Source organism: Callithrix jacchus, chromosome 12 (genome assembly GCF_049354715.1).
Source record: "Callithrix jacchus isolate 240 chromosome 12, calJac240_pri, whole genome shotgun sequence".
NCBI lineage: Eukaryota > Metazoa > Chordata > Mammalia > Primates > Cebidae > Callithrix > Callithrix jacchus.
The window spans coordinates 43056867-43073919 of NC_133513.1; the positions used below are offsets into that span (position 1 = coordinate 43056867).

Consider the following 17053-nt stretch of genomic DNA (forward strand, 5'->3'; position numbering starts at 1 on the left):
CGGGCATGGTGGTGCGTGCCTGTAATCCCAGCTACTCAGGAGGCTGAGGCAGGAGAATTGCCTGAACCCAGGAGGCGGAGGTTGTGGTGAGCCAAGATTGCACCATTGCACTCCAGCCTGGGTAACAAGAGTAAAACTCCATCTCAAAAATAAAAATAAAGAATATCCTATCATCTCTCCCATGGCAACCTCATTCTGATTTCAAAAAAAAAAATCCCCAAATATTTCAGCATGAATTGTCCTGAGATTTAGCTACTTTAATGAAGGAAATAATTAGGCACTTAGGTACCATCTGGATAGGTACAAAAAAGAATGAGATGGCTACTGGAAAGTTGGTGTATTTGAGTTTTTATTGAAAAAAGGAAGAGATATTCCAATAAAAGCCTCAACAAAATCCCACAGAATAATAAACAGAGCTACAGACAAGAAGAGACATAAATAAATGGTCCCAGGTCAGCCTGAGAGAATGAGATGAGGGAGCAAGAACTGGGTGTTTGGGAGGAGAGGAGAAAAGAAATTGACTGGACTCTGTGGAGAAAGACTAAGTGATTGAAAAAGGAACACAAGGCAGAGCCAGCCTGTGTTTCTTACCAGCCCTGGAAAAGCTGGCGACAGGCAAAAAGGAGCCTGGGGTAGGGAATGGCCCCCAGGGGACCTTGAAGACAGCAGCAGCCAAAGGGGTGGCCAGGGCATATGGCACCATCACCTCCTTACCTCCAGGCATCTCCCCATCACAGATGTCATGCACAGGAAGGTCCTCACCAGCTTCAACAGTCAACTCAGCAGGTTCTATGGCAGCAGCCGTGGGTGCTGCTGCTGTCATGTCCTCAGCTGTTGCTTCACAGATTTTCGACTCTGGAGGACACCCTGACACCTCATCATCGTCCGACTTGGGGCACACACAGCAGCACAGTATGTTCCCCATGGGGAACCTCTACTCCTGTCGGCTGCCACCTGTGCCTCCGCTCACAGTGTTGGCCAGGCACTCCTGCTGCCCTAGGCCGAGGCTATGCCGCACTTTCAGAGATGGTCTTGCCCGCTGCTTACCTGCCCACCCCACAGCCCGGCCCCAGCCGGGGCTCGGGCCGAGGCCCGCACCCTGCTGCCTCTCCTAAGTTGACTTGTCTGGGAGGGTCAAAAAAAACAGCTAATTTAATAGATTGGGAACCCAACAAGCGCTGAGTGATACAACTGCCTGAAGCGTACAAAAGGAGCTACTACTCTTTCTGCAATCACCTACAGACTGAAGCCCACTGGCCCAGGTGGAAGCCCAGGCATGTGACTCACAGTGCCCTGCCCCACACCTCACAATGCCTCACCCTGGCTGCCACCCCTCCCCCACTGCCCAGGCTGCCCCACCCTGTGGCTTATGATGCCACTGCTCTCCTGGCCCCTCCTTCAGTGCCAGTGGAACTAAGGTTTTCATTCATCACCCACCAGCTTCCTGAGCTTTTTAGTCCTAAAAACAGGGTGGCTTGTTACTGGAAGCCATTTTCCTCTAGGACTTCTATACAAAGTGGCAGTTAGCAGAGTGGGTCCCATTAGCAACCAAGTTTAACTTTTATTTGTTGACTCAATGTAGATAAACCTGAAATATTCCTCTCCTGTCTTTCAATGAGTGGCAGTTTTTGTCTGCAACTTCACCACAGCAATCCCTGGGGCCCTAGCTCTACTCTCACAAAAGAGTTATGACTGTGTGTTTTGAATGACACCTTAGAACCCATCCTGCCTCCACCTCCTTCTTTGGAAAATAGAAACCTAACTTGTCCCCCCAAGCTCTAAAGTGCTGAAACTTACCAACTTCCTTTTCTCCTGTTTCTTCCTTCCATGGCAGGGACTTTTAGATTTTCTCTCTTTTACTAACAAACCTCTAAGTATGACTTTGTTATATAAAATCAAGAGCCATTAGGTGGGTTACCACAGTCCTAACTCAATAAAAATGAATACTGAACACCTAGCAAGCAGTATGTGCCTGATGGTGTTCCAAGTGAGGTACGCTCATTGAGCCCTCAGAAACAATCTCACCAGTTTTAGAGAAGACACTAAGATGGAGAAGGTAAGTTATCTCCCCAAGGTCATATGACTGCCCAGGCTGGGGCCATTATTTGATCTCAGGTAGTATGAATTCCCAAATTCCTTAAGCGTGATTATCAGAAAGTGCATTATTCCATTTTCACACTGCTATAAAGAAATACTTGAGGTTGGGTAATTTGCAAACGAAAGAAGTTTAATTGACTCACATTCCACATGGCTGTGGAGGCCTAAGGAAACTTACAATGACAGCAGAAGGAGAAGCAGTTACTTCTTACAAGGCGGCAGGCCAGAGTGTGAGCATGTGGAGGAGGAACTGTCAAACACATATGAAACCATCAGATCTCATGAGAACTCACTCACTATCACAAAAACAGCATGTGGGAAACTGCCCCCATGATCCACTAACCTCCCACTGAGTCCCTCCCTCAACATGTGGGGATTATAAAAATTACAATGCAAGATGAGATTTGGGTGGGGACATAACAAAACCATATCAGAAAGTACAGGTAGAAGTCAAGCTTGGAAGGGAAGTGACATTATAGACTGGCACATTTTAAAAAAAAATAATAATTTTTTAATGTAAATTTTAAAATGCCTTCTCTTCATTCAACATTGATGAAGTCCCTTCTACATGCCAGACACTGTATGTGTGAAACAGTCCCAAATTTCAGTGAGGGTAGGCAGATACACAAAGGCTTAAGAAGTTCAGTATTCTGAGATCACACTACTGAACAGTGTAGGAATCTGAGATACAAACCCACCTCTATCTGACCCCAAATTTGACACTGCGGTGGTTTAAATTTTATTCTGAAAATTTGAGTCATTGAACCATACAAAGGTGAGGAGTCTCTGTCAGATGTGTGTGTAGTGGTCTGTATAATAAGGAAAAACTGAAGGAAGCAACAGACCAATTAAGAGACTATCTAAAGGAAGACTGATGCAAAAGGCAGTGGCAGTGACAAAAGTGAGGGATAAAATTTTGTGATTACTGGGGAGACAGAATAGGAAGTACTTGGTCATAAGATGTGAAAGCAGAAAAGTAGAGGGAAAAACAGGGCTGCTCGGGCTCTGTTGGGGAAGACCGGGTACAGAGTTGTACTTTCTCCTGGCAGAGAACGTAGAAAGAGAAATAGATAAAAAGGAAAAGACAGTTTTTTACGCTTAGTGTCACATTAAAATGAAACTCTCTGGTTAAAGGTGAATATAAATCTCTGTAGGCTAAGTCCATTTGTGACATCCCAACATATGTTTTTAAAAATAACACACATACTAAATCAAACCATTTAGAGTAATGGGAAATTTCCTAAAATTTACATGCTAAGTATATCACCATTTTTTCTTACTTTCATGGAGCAACTCTGTATCTATGGTTATAGCAAATGAGGGATCTTACAAAAAATAAAACTAATATTTTAAATTTAAAATTCTATTGTCCTCAGCGAATAGAGAAAGGAACTGAAGCCATGGGCACAGAAGTGATTGCCCTGAGAGGTTGTGTATACTAAGAACAACTAGAAAGAAAGAAGACCTGGAGAATAGGGGGATATACACAACATTAAGCAAAGCTTGCAAAAGTGAGCACTTGGAGTCAAGAGACTGGCCTTTGAATCAGGAATGGCTGCTTTTGTGAGACACTGGAAAAAAGATGATGTCTGATTTCATTTCTGTAACAGAAGCACCTAGCTTTTACACTTTTATAGTAAAACACTGAAACATATATTCATGATATTAAGGTGTGAAAAAGCTTCAGAGTTTAAAAAATTGGTAACAATAAAGGGAAAACCTATATAATTAGACCATATCAAAATTGGTAAGTTCTATCACCAAGACACTATTAAAAGATTTCAAAAGCAACTCTCAGTAGATAATATAATCTACATATATAATATGTAAATACACACATGTATACAAACATCTACATATTGACACAAAATATGATTTATATCCAAAAATATCAAGAATTTTTACAAATCATTAAAAAAAATACAAATAACCCAACAGAAGACATATGGCCCAATAAACATATGTCAAGGTGCTCTGCGAGAAGTTATCAAAAAATACAAGACAAAATCTCAATGCAATACCACTATACCCACTCCAGAATATCAAAAATGCAAAAAGGCAGAAAGCACTAAGTATAGAGAAGAAGGCGAAATTTCTAGAAAATTCATTTACAGCCAATGAAGAGTGTAAACAGGCACAATCACTTTGAAAAACTGACAGCATCTTTATACATCAGCATAGCCTATAACCCTATAAAATGTGTAGGATCTCTCTCCTACACATTTTATCCAACAAAAATGAATAAATGTTCACCAATAAAAGCATACATCAAAATCTTCACAATAGTGCATACTCTAATAGCCAGAAACTGGAACCAACCTAAATGCCCATGAAAAGTAAGATAAGTTGTAATATTTTCACACAAAGGAATATGATACAACAAGAACAAAGAAACAATAACTCACAAATACATAATATTAATGAAAAGAAGCCAGACAAAAACTAGTACATGTTTATGGTTTCGTTTATATAAAGTTCTTGCAGAGTAAGAGAATGACTGAAAGGAACAGGAAGGCACTGTTTCTTTTAAAAAGGAAGACTTAATATAAAAACAATGTCAGCAGAAATAAATAGTGGATGGAACTAAGCTGTGTCAGAAGTGACACAGTTGACGTACATTCTATCTAGTGAAAGCTTCTTATTTTGACCTGGACTGGAAGAAGCAGTGTTGTAGAGACCAAGAAAAGTGAGAATATGCTAAAGGTCTTTGGGTTAAGTTAGAGATACTATTTTGAACTACTTTGGTGGGGGGGGGGGGGCGGGAAGGACAATTTAAATAAAAATAATAAGATGGCAGAATAAAGTCCAAGTATATCAAAAAATGCAAAATTAAAAACTTAAACTCACTAATTAAAAGAAAAAGACAAATTGAAAATGTTAACAAAATAAACTATTTGCTATAAGTAAAAGGGTTGATAGTAAAAGAAGGGAAAAATATAAATAAAACTGGTAAGGTTTATTAATATTTGGAAAAAAAGAAGTCTGAAAACAAAAAGCACAATTAGAGAAGATCACTAAATAATGATGAGAAGTCCAATTCACCAAAAAAAAAAAAAAAAAAAACACAAAAATTCTGAACAGGTACACACCTAACAAAATAAGCCTAAAATTTATACAAAACAAAAAATTCACAGAACTTCAAAGCAAAAATGGTAACTCCAATATCACTGTAGGAGAATTCAACACACTGTTCTCAGCTTTTGCCATCAATTCTCTAACCATTCTCAGACTTTGTCTTCTCTTTAGATCAGAAACACTGTCTTGTTCCAAAGCACAGAATGAATGTTTTTGTTGTTTCCCATACCATATACATAAACCTACTGAACAAGGAGGAAACTCATGGATCTTAAGGACTAAAGGTCAATCCAGATGCATTCTGAACTCTTTTAGAGATAGCTATTTTGTAATTAAATAATAAACTCAAGATTGTTAGCCTCTAAAAACTGTCAGGTACTAAGTGGTACACTGCTGCCATCTGCTGGACACTGTTCATTTGCATGGCAATTATGCTTGCCTTAAAAGTCCTAGTAAGACGAAGGTCTTAAACTGTCACCTTTTCTGAGCCTCCTTTATCTACTGAGATGAAGATACTCTCTTTAGATTAAATGGTTGTATACAAGGTGTTGATAGAGGTTAAAGAAAGGTTTGTGCTATTTAAGCCTCTGGTAACAATGACTTTTTCAAATAAAAGGATTATAGGAGTATAGAAAATTATACTGCCTGAAATCCACTTGGAATTTAACATATCCATGAAGACTGCCAATTTGCCATACAACTATTGGAAAATCATATTTCATATACTGAATAATGGCAATGAGTCACTTTAAACATACCAATTATACTTTACCTATATGGCATATTATCCACATTACTTGCTGTGTTTCTTAAAATATGCACATATAAATTCAAGGTAGGTCTTCTAACACTTGCCCATACCTGGTTCCCTTGCCTTTCAGGCACACAGAAAGATTACACTTCCTGTCTTTAATACTTACGTGGGACCACATGATTAGTTCTGGTCAACAGATCATGAATGGAAGTGTCAAGTCTTGCTTGCAGGCCAGTACAAGTAATTATATGTGTGAGACCCTCTGGCACTCTCTTCCTCTGCCATAGTGATGAGACCTCAAAAGATGGTCAAGCCCCAAAATCAAAGCAGCTTAGATCACTAAAGGCAGCTGCCCTAGAGAGCTGTCCAGACCCACAACAGACTTTCTAAGAGTAAAAAACAAACTTTTACTGTATTATCCCACTGAGAGTTGGCACTTCAATGTTGCCCCAGTAGAGCACAGGCCAAGGTTTCTCAACAGCAGCACTACTGCCATCTTAGGCTAGATAAATAATTCATTGTGGTCTCTGTCCTATGCACTGTGGGATGTTAAACATCCCTGCCATCTACCCAATAGAAACCAAGAAGCCCTCATCAATATGACAATCAAAACCACCTCTTGTCATTGATCTCCTCCCCACTATCTTTGAGAACCACTGACATAGATTAACCTACTAATATAGTATGTACATATTTATGTATAAATGAATATATATGTAAACATGTTGAGTATATTTAAGTCAAATGTCTTATATTCTCATGCTTTATTTCCTACTAGGCTCAGATATTTTATAGGCTCTTAAGAAATACGAATTCCCATTTCTCAAAGTAGTAAACTCATAAATTAAAAGAAAATCAATTATAGCACAAGTCTCTCTATAATAGGGTATACAAAACATCCCAAGAGTATATAAAACCATACATACTATGCTGTTCATTTCAGAGGATTCATAGCTCCCAACCGGATGGACATTTCCAATGGATTCCAAGCCTTCTTCATCCACATGTATGTTCCATCAGAGTTAGCAGACAGAGTTCAAATGAAGAACAAGCTCTGTAGTCTGTATCCAGTGAAACCAAATTATTCCCAGAAGTATATTTTGTACATTCACTCCTGTATTCATTTCATTTAAAGAGAGAAAAAAAGATTATTGATTCACAAAAATATAATTGTTTCTCATGTCCTAAAAATCTAAGTGCAAATCATTTCATACAGCAGAAAAGCTGGCTCAAAAAAAAGCACTAATAACTGTAGCATTTTCTATATCCTAAGCAACGAACACATCAAGAGGCAAAATCTTAAAAATAACCTACTGAAATATTTTCTAATAGACAAAAAGAAAATGTACTTAGTCATCTTTCACTACTGTAATATTTCAAAAAATGTAAATAAAGCCTCATATTCCTATGTTTCCCAAGATATTTATTTTTAAACATTAACCAGGAAACTCCTTTTCCTCTGTGTACACTATTTAACTTCATAAATAATGTAGGGTACTCATAACTGCCTCCCTATAAAGAAATAAAGTTGTTCTGGCAGTCACTTTTAGAAAACATACAGACAATCAAGGGTTTGTACATACATCTCTATGCACTGATCTGATTATACCAGAAGACAAACTGAACAAACTGAAGGGATTGGACATACCACATGTCTATATCCAATCCCTTCAGTTTGTTCTATTTTCAAGCATATGGGCATACAAACACCAAATACATTTTCTCCAGCATTTAGTAACAGGATAATCAAACATAAGAGGAAATGTTTACCAGGTATTGTTTCACTTTCTTCAGTTTAAAAAATAAATAACGCTCCCTCTGTATGTGTATCTACAAAAATTGCTAAACAAAAAAAATTTTTTAAGATTAAAAAAATCAATCAGATTAGACATAACCTATATTATCACATTTGACCTTTTGGTACAGCTTTACTTGTAAAAAATAGCAATGATATGATACCCTAAAAGAAGAGATGGTTTGATGAATGTCATACCACTGGTTGAGGTAAGTAGGGGAAAAATCATTTAGAAGTACTGTCTATACTAAGCAGGAATAAGCCTGTGTATAACAGCCAAAGAACAACAAAGATTAGGAGTGGTTTTATTAACATTGTTTTAGATATGGTGAAAAATGGGGTATGGAGCGAAAGTCGCAAGAAAAATGAATGTTACCCCACTCCAATTTTGTCTAGATCCATCCCTCCGTATAACTTATAGTACCTTGAAATCTATCTGAAGATAATCCTAAATGTAAGTTCAGTTATATTATCTAAAAGAAAGCAAAGAGACTTAAGGTTCGTAATATTTACCAGAGACACTTATGTCTATCCATTCATCAGTCTTACTGAGGGCTTTTTAATTTTCCTTGGGGGAATCAAATATATCCTGTGGTGGCACATTTTCATGTTTCTCTTCTTTGAGAGACATTTCCTCTGAAGTTATTCTAGTTCTGTTAGAGTCTTCTATATCTATAAAATAATCACTAAAGTCGTCACTTAAATCATTCTTGTCAGAAGATGACAAGGAAGACAAGGAAATGTCATCCACATCACTCAGGTATCTCGTTTTAACATCATGTTTCATGCTCTGGTTGTTTTTCATTCTGTAACTTTCATTTTCAGTCAGTTCTTGGTCCTTATTAGTAGCTCTGTTCTCAGCCAAAACTATAGCATCTTCCTCTACGTATGTGTCAGCAGGTGAATTCTGATTTCGATCAACTGTGATAGTCCCAGAGAATGGAGATCGGCTAGATTTCAGTAGAGAGAGATAAACCATTCTATAGGCTAAAGTAGAAGTTACACCTGGACCATTTGGTAAAGCCAACTTCTTTCCACCAGCAGCACAAGGCCTATTAAACCCATACCCCAAATGTTCACTCCCATTGAGTACTTCTGACTGCCGGGAATTTCTTGTTAGCATACTTGACCGTAGAGGCACTCTAATGGATAGCTGTTGGTTTTGATAAGGCTTTGTAAGATCCACAGCTCTATTAAAGAAATGTGATCTGGTTATAGATGAAGGTGGAAGGAATGAATTCTGAATCAATGTGAAAAACTTTGTGACCTTACCATTTTTTCACAATTAATAGGTTTACTACTGTCTGGGGACTGAGCTAAGCTTTCACCAGAACTGCTTCCGGTGGCACAGGAGTTTGCTATATAGGCCTTTGCATGCTACTAGCCAACCGGTTTCCATAAAATCCATTCAACTGTGATTTTGGAGTATTGACCGAAGAATATGAAGTCCTTCCTAATAATGTGCCTTTGGTAAATTTACCCAAATTAGATGGTCCAGAAAAAGACCTTTGGTTTAACTCCTCCATAGATGACACTAACATAGTGGATGGCTTTGCTAACTTTGATGTGTCACTTTTCAAACCTCCCATTACCCCATTTTTATCAAACATTCTTTGAGTAGTAACATGTTTTTCAGGATCAATTATTTTATCATGTGAATTTTGAGTATTGTTAGGCTCTTCAGCACCTTGTGCACAAAGTTGGTATTTATTTGCTTTTCTCCAATTAAATGAATGAGATGATGAAAAATCAGAGCCATTATTTTTGATGTAACTTTGATGTTATTATTCTTGAAAGTTCCTCATAAATTAGCAGGTGTCCCATTTGGAATTGGCTGTAATGTACTTCCTATAGAGTTTGTTCCATACTTTGGCAACTTGGAACTCAAAGATGTCTTGATTTGTGTTTTTTCTTCCATGAGCTATAAGGTACATTTGTTCTTAAAATTTGACAGAATCTGTGAAGAGAAAAAAAAAGTACATCAAACATTCCTAAAAAAGGATAATTACTTAAATTATTATACAATATGATACTTATACTTTTATATGCAGAAAAGCCCAAAAGCTACTCAAGATTTCTATAGAACTCCTAACAAATAATGAATGCACTAATTAAAATCTTTATGTTGGAAGAAAATAAAGAACTTTTTTTTTAAATTTTACAAACGTATGCTATGAAAAATGACTGCAAAATCCAGAAATAATAAAATTAAACTACCAAATTTGACTATGTCAAAAATAACACTTTCAGAGTACTTCTTCCAATTTCCAATCCAATTAATTTTTTCAATTTGGGTAATAGTCTCTCCTTTAAAAATAAGAACATATGGAAAGCCATAGCCAGCACACTCAGGCAAGAGAATGAAATAAAGGGCATTCGGATTGAAAAAGTGGAAGTCAAACTATCTGTTTGCCAATGATATAATTATATCTAGAAAATCCTACAGACTCCTTCAAAAGATTCCTAGATTTTATAAATACATTCAGTGAAGTCACAGGTTGCAAAATCAAAGTACACAAATCAGTAGCACACCAACAATGACTAAAAACCAAGAACTCAATCCCTTTGACCATAGCTGAAAAAAAAAAAAAAATACCTAGGAATACACTTATCCAAGAAAGTAAAAGATCTCTACAAGGAGAAGTGCAAAACACTTCTGAAAGACAGACAATGCAAACGAACGGAAATACATCCCACACTCATGCATTAGCGGAATCAGTATCATGAAAATGACCATACTGCCAAAAGCAGCCTACAGATTCAATGCAATTTGTATCAAAATACCAACATCATTCTTCACAGAATTAGACAAAACAATCCTAAAATTCACATGGAGCCAAAAAACAGTACAAATAGCCAAAGCAATCTTAAACAAAAAACAAATCTGGAGCTATCACATTACTCGACTTCAAATTATACTACAAGGCTACTATAGTAATCAAAACAGCATGGTACTGGTATAAAAGTACATACAGAGAGCAAAGAAACAGAGTAGAGAACCCAGAAATAAAACCAAATATAACCAACTGAACTTTGACAAACCATACATAACAAAAATTGGGAAAAGAACACCTTATTCAATAAATGGTGCCAGGAAAACTGGATAGTCACATGTAGAAGAATGAAATTGAATCTCTATCCCTTGCCATATACAAAAATCAACCCAAGATGAATTTAAGACTTAAATCTATGGCATGAAACCATAAAAATGCTACAAGAAAACCTAGGGAAAACTCTTCTAAGTATTAGTCTAGGCAGAGAATTTATGACTAAGACACCAAAAGTAACTGCAACAAAAAATAAATGGGAAGTAATTAAACTAAAAAGCTTCTGCTCAGCAAAAAATAATCAGAGTAAACAGACAACCACCAGAATGAAAGAAAATATTTGAAAACTATGCATCTGACAAAAGACTGATATCCAGAATCTACAAGAAACTTCAACTAATCTGCAAGAAAGAAATAAAATAATCCAATTAAAAAGTGAGCAAATTATATCAATAAACATTTCTCAAAAGAAGGTATATGATGGCCAAGAAATATGAAAAAAAAAAATGCTCGACATCGCTAATCATCAAGGACATGCAAATTAAAACCACAATGAGATATCACCTTATCCCAGCCAGAACGGCTATTATTAAAAAGTCCAAAAACAATAGATACTGGCATAGATGTGATGAAAAGGGAACATTTATATACTGCTGGTGGAAATATAAATCAGTAACACCTCTTTGGCAAAAAGTATGGAGATTTCTAAAGAACTAAATCTACCATTTGATCCAGCAATCTCACTACCGGGTATCTACCCAAAGGAAAATTGTATTTTTAAAAACACCTGCATTATGTATGTTTATTGCAGCAAAATTCAAAATTGCCAGATGTAGAACCAACCTAATTACCCATCAACTGATGAGTGAATTAAGAAAATGTGGTGTATGTATACACATACACACACACACACACACACACACACACACAACCACCAAAGGAATATTACTCAGCCATAAAAATGAATAAAATAATGTCTTTTGAAGCAACGTAAATAGATGGAGGCCATTATTCAAAGTAAAGTAATTCAGGAATGAAAAACCAAATACCATGTGCTCTTACTTATAGTTGGAAGCTAAGCTATGATTATGCAAAGGCATACAGAGAGGTATAATGGACATTGGAGACAGAAGGGGGGTTGGTGGGAGGGGGATGAGAGATTTTTAAAAATCTACATAATGTAGAAAGGTACAATGTACACTATTTGGGTGGCATGTGCACTGAAATCTAACCTCACCACTATACAATTTATTCATGCAACCAAAAATCACCTGTTCCCTTAAAGTCAGTGAAATAAAAGTTAAAGAACATATATATATATATATATATATTTTTTTTTTTTTTTTTTTTTTTTTTTGAGATGTAGTTTCACTCTTGTTACCCAGGCTGGAGTGCAATGGTGTGATCTCGGCTCACCTCAACCTCCACCTCCTGGGTTCAGGCAATTCTCCTGCCTCAGCCTCCCGAGTAGCTGGGACTACAGGCATGCGCCACCATGCCCAGCTAAGTTTTTGTAATTTTAGTAGAGACAGGGTTTCACCATGCTGACCAGGATGGTCTCGATCTCTTGACCTCGTGATCCACCCACCTTGGCCTCCCAAAGTGCTAGGATTACAGGCTTGAGCCACTGCGCCCGGCCCCAAAACACATATTTTTTTAAATGTATATAATTTTATAAAAGCTAGAAGACATTTGAAAAACACTAATTACTAAAGCCATGGGAAGTATATAGCTGAATAATGTAACAGTACAAAAAAATTATTTTGGCATTAAGGGTTCAGTAATAAGCTGTCAATTTAGGCAACTATCTCAAAAGAATTTCAATCTAGTAACATAAATACACACTACAGTTAGTGCCAGGTTGAGAATTATAAAAATTTAATAAAGTTGATTTGTCCATTAATCTCAATCTTACACAGTTTTTTTTATTTTTTGAGACAAGGTCTCACTCTGTCACCCAGGCTGAAGTGCAGTGGCATGATCATGGCTCACTGCAGCCTCTACCTCCCTGGCTCAAGCAATCTTCCCACCTTAGCCTCCCAGGTAACTGGGACTAAGGGCACACAGTATCACATCCAGCTAATATTAAAAAAATTTTTTTTTGTAGAGATAGAGCTTCACTATATTATCTAGGCTTGTCTTGCACTCCTAACCTCAAGCGATCGTCCCACCTTGGCCTCCCAAAGTGCTGGAATTAGAAATGTGAGCCACCGCGTACAACATGTATTTATTTTAAATATAACACAAAACTACAAAAACAAAAGGATTCAATGCACACAAAAGAGCATAAACTAGAAACCACTAGTGTTCTCTATTTGAGTAACTTTTAAATAAATTATGACATATCATGTGATAAGATTATAAAGATGAGCTAGAAAAATGTTTGTCCTAATATTAACAAAAATATATGGTCACCATATGCTCACTGTAATTATGTAAGAATTCTGTAAGAACACAAACAAGGGAAAAATGGAAATTTAATCATGCCCTAGGGTCACTGATGTTTTTAATGTATTGTATGACATTGCCTTTAATTTTTTTCTTTTTCTTTTTTTTTTTTAAGAGGCATAGTCCTTCTCTTTCACCCAGCTAGAATGCAGTGGTGCAATCACAGATCATGGCAGTCTCAAACTCCTGGGTGCAAGTGATCTTCCTACCACAGCCTTCTGAGTAGCTAGGACTGACTACAGACACATGCCACCATGGCCAGCAAATTTATTTTTACTTTTTATAGAGGTGGGAGTCTTGCTATATTGTCCAGGCTGGACTCAGATTCCTGGGTTCAAGCAATCCTCCCACTTTGGCTTCTCAAAGCGGTGGGATTGCAGGCACGAGCCACTGCACTGAGCTCAATTTAAAAAATTTTGTTGTTGAGATGGAGTCTCACTCTGTCGCCTAGGCTGGAGTGCAGTTGCATGACCTCAGCTCCCTGCAACCTCTGTCTAGTGGGTTCAAGTGATTCTCCTGCCTCAACCTCCTCAGTAGCTGGGATTACAGGTGCTCGCCACCACCACGCCCTGCTAATTTTTAATATTTTTTAGTAAAGAAAGGGTTTCACCATGTTGGCCAGGGTGGTCTCAAACTCCTGACCTCAGGTGATCCACCCACCTCAGCTTCACAGAGTGCTGACATTACAGGCGTAAGCCATCATACCTGGCCACATTTTTTTTTTCTATTTCAATTCTTAAAAGATTTTCTTTTTTATTGCATTTTAGGTTTTGGGGTACATGTCAAAAACAGTTACATACATACACACATGGCAGTGTGGTGTGCTGCCTTCCTCCCCATCACCTATATCTGGCATTTCTCCCCATGATATTCCTCCCCAACTCCCCACCCACCGCTGTCCCTCCCCTATTTCCCCCCCAACTGACCCCAGTGTGAGATGCTTCCCCACCCCATGTCCATGTGTTCTCATTGTCCAACATCCACCTATGAGTGAGAAAATGTGGTGTTTGATTTTCTGTTCTTGTGTCAGTTTGCTGAGAAAGATGGTTTCCAGGTTCATCCATGTCCCTACAAAGGACACAAACTCATCGTGTTTTATGGCTGCATAGTATTCCATGGTGTATATGTGCCACGTTTTCCCTGTCCAGTCTATCATCGATGAGCATTTGAATTGGTTCCAAGTCTTTGCTATTGTAAACAGTGCCGCAATGAACATTCATGTGCATGTGTCCTTATAATAGAATGATTTATAATCCTTTCAATATATATCCAGTAATGGGATTGTTGGGTCAAATGGAATTTCTATTTCTAGGTCCTTGAGGAATCGCCACACTGTCTTCCACAAAAATTGAACTAATTTACACTCCCACCAACAGTGTAAAAGTGTTCCTTTTTCTCCATATCCTCTCCAGCATCTGTTGTCTCCAGATTTTTTAATGATCGCCATTCTAACTGGCATGAGATGGTATCCCAATGTAGTTTTGATTTCCATTTCTCTAATGACAAGTGATGATGAGCATTTTTTCATATGTTTGTTAGCCTCATGTATGTCTTCTTTTGTAAAGTATCTGTTCATAACCTTTGCCCACTTTTGAATGGGCTTGTTTTTTTCTTGTAAATCTGTTTTAATTCTTTGTAGATTCTGGATATTAGCTCTTTGTCACATGGGTAGATTGCAAAAATTTTTTCCCATTCTGTTGGTTGCCAATTCAATCTAATGACTGTTCAACCCTGGCCTAAGAAGTAGAATTCCTATAATACATAAGTGTTATTAGTTATGTCAAAAGTAAATATTTAGAAAATCACACAAATGTTCAAGTAAAGATAGTAGAGTGAAAAAGGACTAAAGAATGTCCTGTTACCCACTAATATGATATAAATGCATATACATGTGTATGTGATTTTTTTTTACCAGAAACCCAACAGCTACATACAATAATACAAAAAGCTATTTAAGCTAAGAACCTACAAACTTTAAAAAAAGTAGACAGAAAGAAAATTTGTATGGTACAGTATGACTAGTAGCCTGATTACCGCCTGCAAGCAGCAGTGAGAAAGAAAGGTGAACTCAAAAACTTGAAAATTTTAAGAAATACCTCTTGTTTGGATAGGAAAATTTGATTTGTCATGTCCTAGAGAAGTTGAGGAAAATATCTTGAGCACAGAGGCTTCAAAACCTAGGCAGAGGCATCACCAGGATCTGCCAACTTCTAAGGCCCTATACTGAGTTGAGGGAAAAATCTGAAGAACATAGAAACATACTACACCCTCAGTAGTATGAACTGAGACTGGTATAGGACATTGAACACAATCTAAGGAGATGGGAAAGTGAAGGGCAAAACCAAAGTCTTGACTGAGGTATCCAAATTAAGCCTAAGCAAGACAAAAAGAAATGGTCATACAACCATATAAACAGTTTCTTGTAACACAGAGCAACCAAATAAGAACATACATCTAATGAAAGAAAAGCCCAAAGATGAAAAGACAAAACAAGTAAATGAAAAAGAAACGTTCTGGTTAAGGAAACCATTAAGAAGAACAATGAATTGAGGGGGTGGGGACAAAGAAAAGAACTAAAGACTTAAACAAATGGCAAAGAGAAAAATCTCAACATAACAAGAATATTGAGGAGGCCAAAATGGTGTATCACTTGAGTCCAGGAGTACAAGACCAGCCTGGACAACTTGGCAAAACCTCAACACAACAAAAAAATACAAGAATTAGCCAGGCATGGTGGCACACACCTGTTGTCCCAGCTACTCAGGAGGCTAAAGTGGGAAGACAGATTGAGCCCACGAGGTCAAGGCTGCAAGAAGCCTTGTGATCACACCACTGCTGCATTCCAGCCTGGGTGACAGAGCGAGACCCTGTATCAAAAAAAGAAAGAAGGAAGGAAGGAAAGAAGGAAGGAAGGAAGGAGGGAGGGAGGGAGGGAGGGAGGGAGGGAGGGAGGAATGGAGGGAGGGGAAAAAAAAGGAAGGAAACAAAAAGGAAGTTAAAAAAATGTATTGCAGAGAAAAAGAATGACAAAGAAATCAAAAGAATTAGAAAAAAAATCTAGGACAAAGACTGAACAGAAAGATAATTAGTATCCCTCAAGTAGAACAATTAATAAAATGGAAGAGAAAAGGCAGAAGAATATAATAGAAAATATCTCAAAAATAAAGATGAAAAAAATCTATACCAAGAAAGAAAAATTATACCAAATCTCAGATGGAAATATATATTATAGTTAATGAAATACCAAGAATAAAGATATAATTCTCCAAAAATATGAGCAGACAAAAAAAAAAACCTTTAAAAATTTTTTTAACTGGCAATATACAAAGAAAGTTACTAGATATCCTCCCAAAGAAATGCTGGGGATTCTAGGGATAACTTAACCCTATAGGAATCACATTAATTTTACCTTTAAAATTTATTCTAAATTCACCATTTCCATTCCAGAATTTTAGTTCTTATGCTCATCATTTTTTCCTATACTACTTCCAAGGATTCCTACATTTATGTCAAGATTCCAACCTTACTTCTATTCAAACTCAAGAGTTATCTTCTTCAAGCACAGATCTGGATCACATCATTCTACTGATTAAAAACCATGTGAGACCAGGAACAACAAAATAAAACCCAAAACCCATTGTACAGGGAGCAAGCTACTCTATTTGCTTCTACCTTATCTTTGTTATGTACTTAAGCCAAGATACATTATTTGTCGTTCCCCAAAATCCATCCTACACTTTCTATCTTCTATGCCTTTGCTAAAGGCCACTTTGAAGATTCTATTAGCCTCAAAGTCCAAAATCACCACATCCACCAATGTTTTCAGTAAAAATTAAT

At 37.2% G+C, this 17053-nt stretch overlaps 1 protein-coding gene and 1 pseudogene across 40 annotated transcripts in view; both read right to left on the reverse strand.

Annotated features, from left to right (window-relative positions):
- Positions 1 to 1245, reverse strand: part of LOC103791257 (cyclin-Y-like protein 2) — a 58922-nt gene extending 57677 nt beyond the window's left edge. For all 39 annotated transcript variants that reach the window (XR_013524852.1, XR_013524851.1, XR_013524855.1 and 36 more), the window contains exon 1: positions 715 to 1245. Coding sequence is in view for 33 of the 39 variants with exons in the window: in XM_078345385.1 (XP_078201511.1) it covers positions 715 to 925 (211 nt within the window). In the remaining 6 variants the exon portion in view is untranslated. The remainder of the gene's footprint in view (positions 1 to 714) is intronic.
- Positions 1246 to 8214: 6969 nt separating this feature from the next.
- The window catches only part of LOC144578802 (serine-rich coiled-coil domain-containing protein 2 pseudogene), a 30141-nt pseudogene continuing 21302 nt past the window's right edge, over positions 8215 to 17053 (reverse strand). Inside the window, exon 2 of the transcript XR_013525244.1 lies at positions 8215 to 9678. The product of XR_013525244.1 is annotated as a serine-rich coiled-coil domain-containing protein 2 pseudogene (transcript). The remainder of the gene's footprint in view (positions 9679 to 17053) is intronic.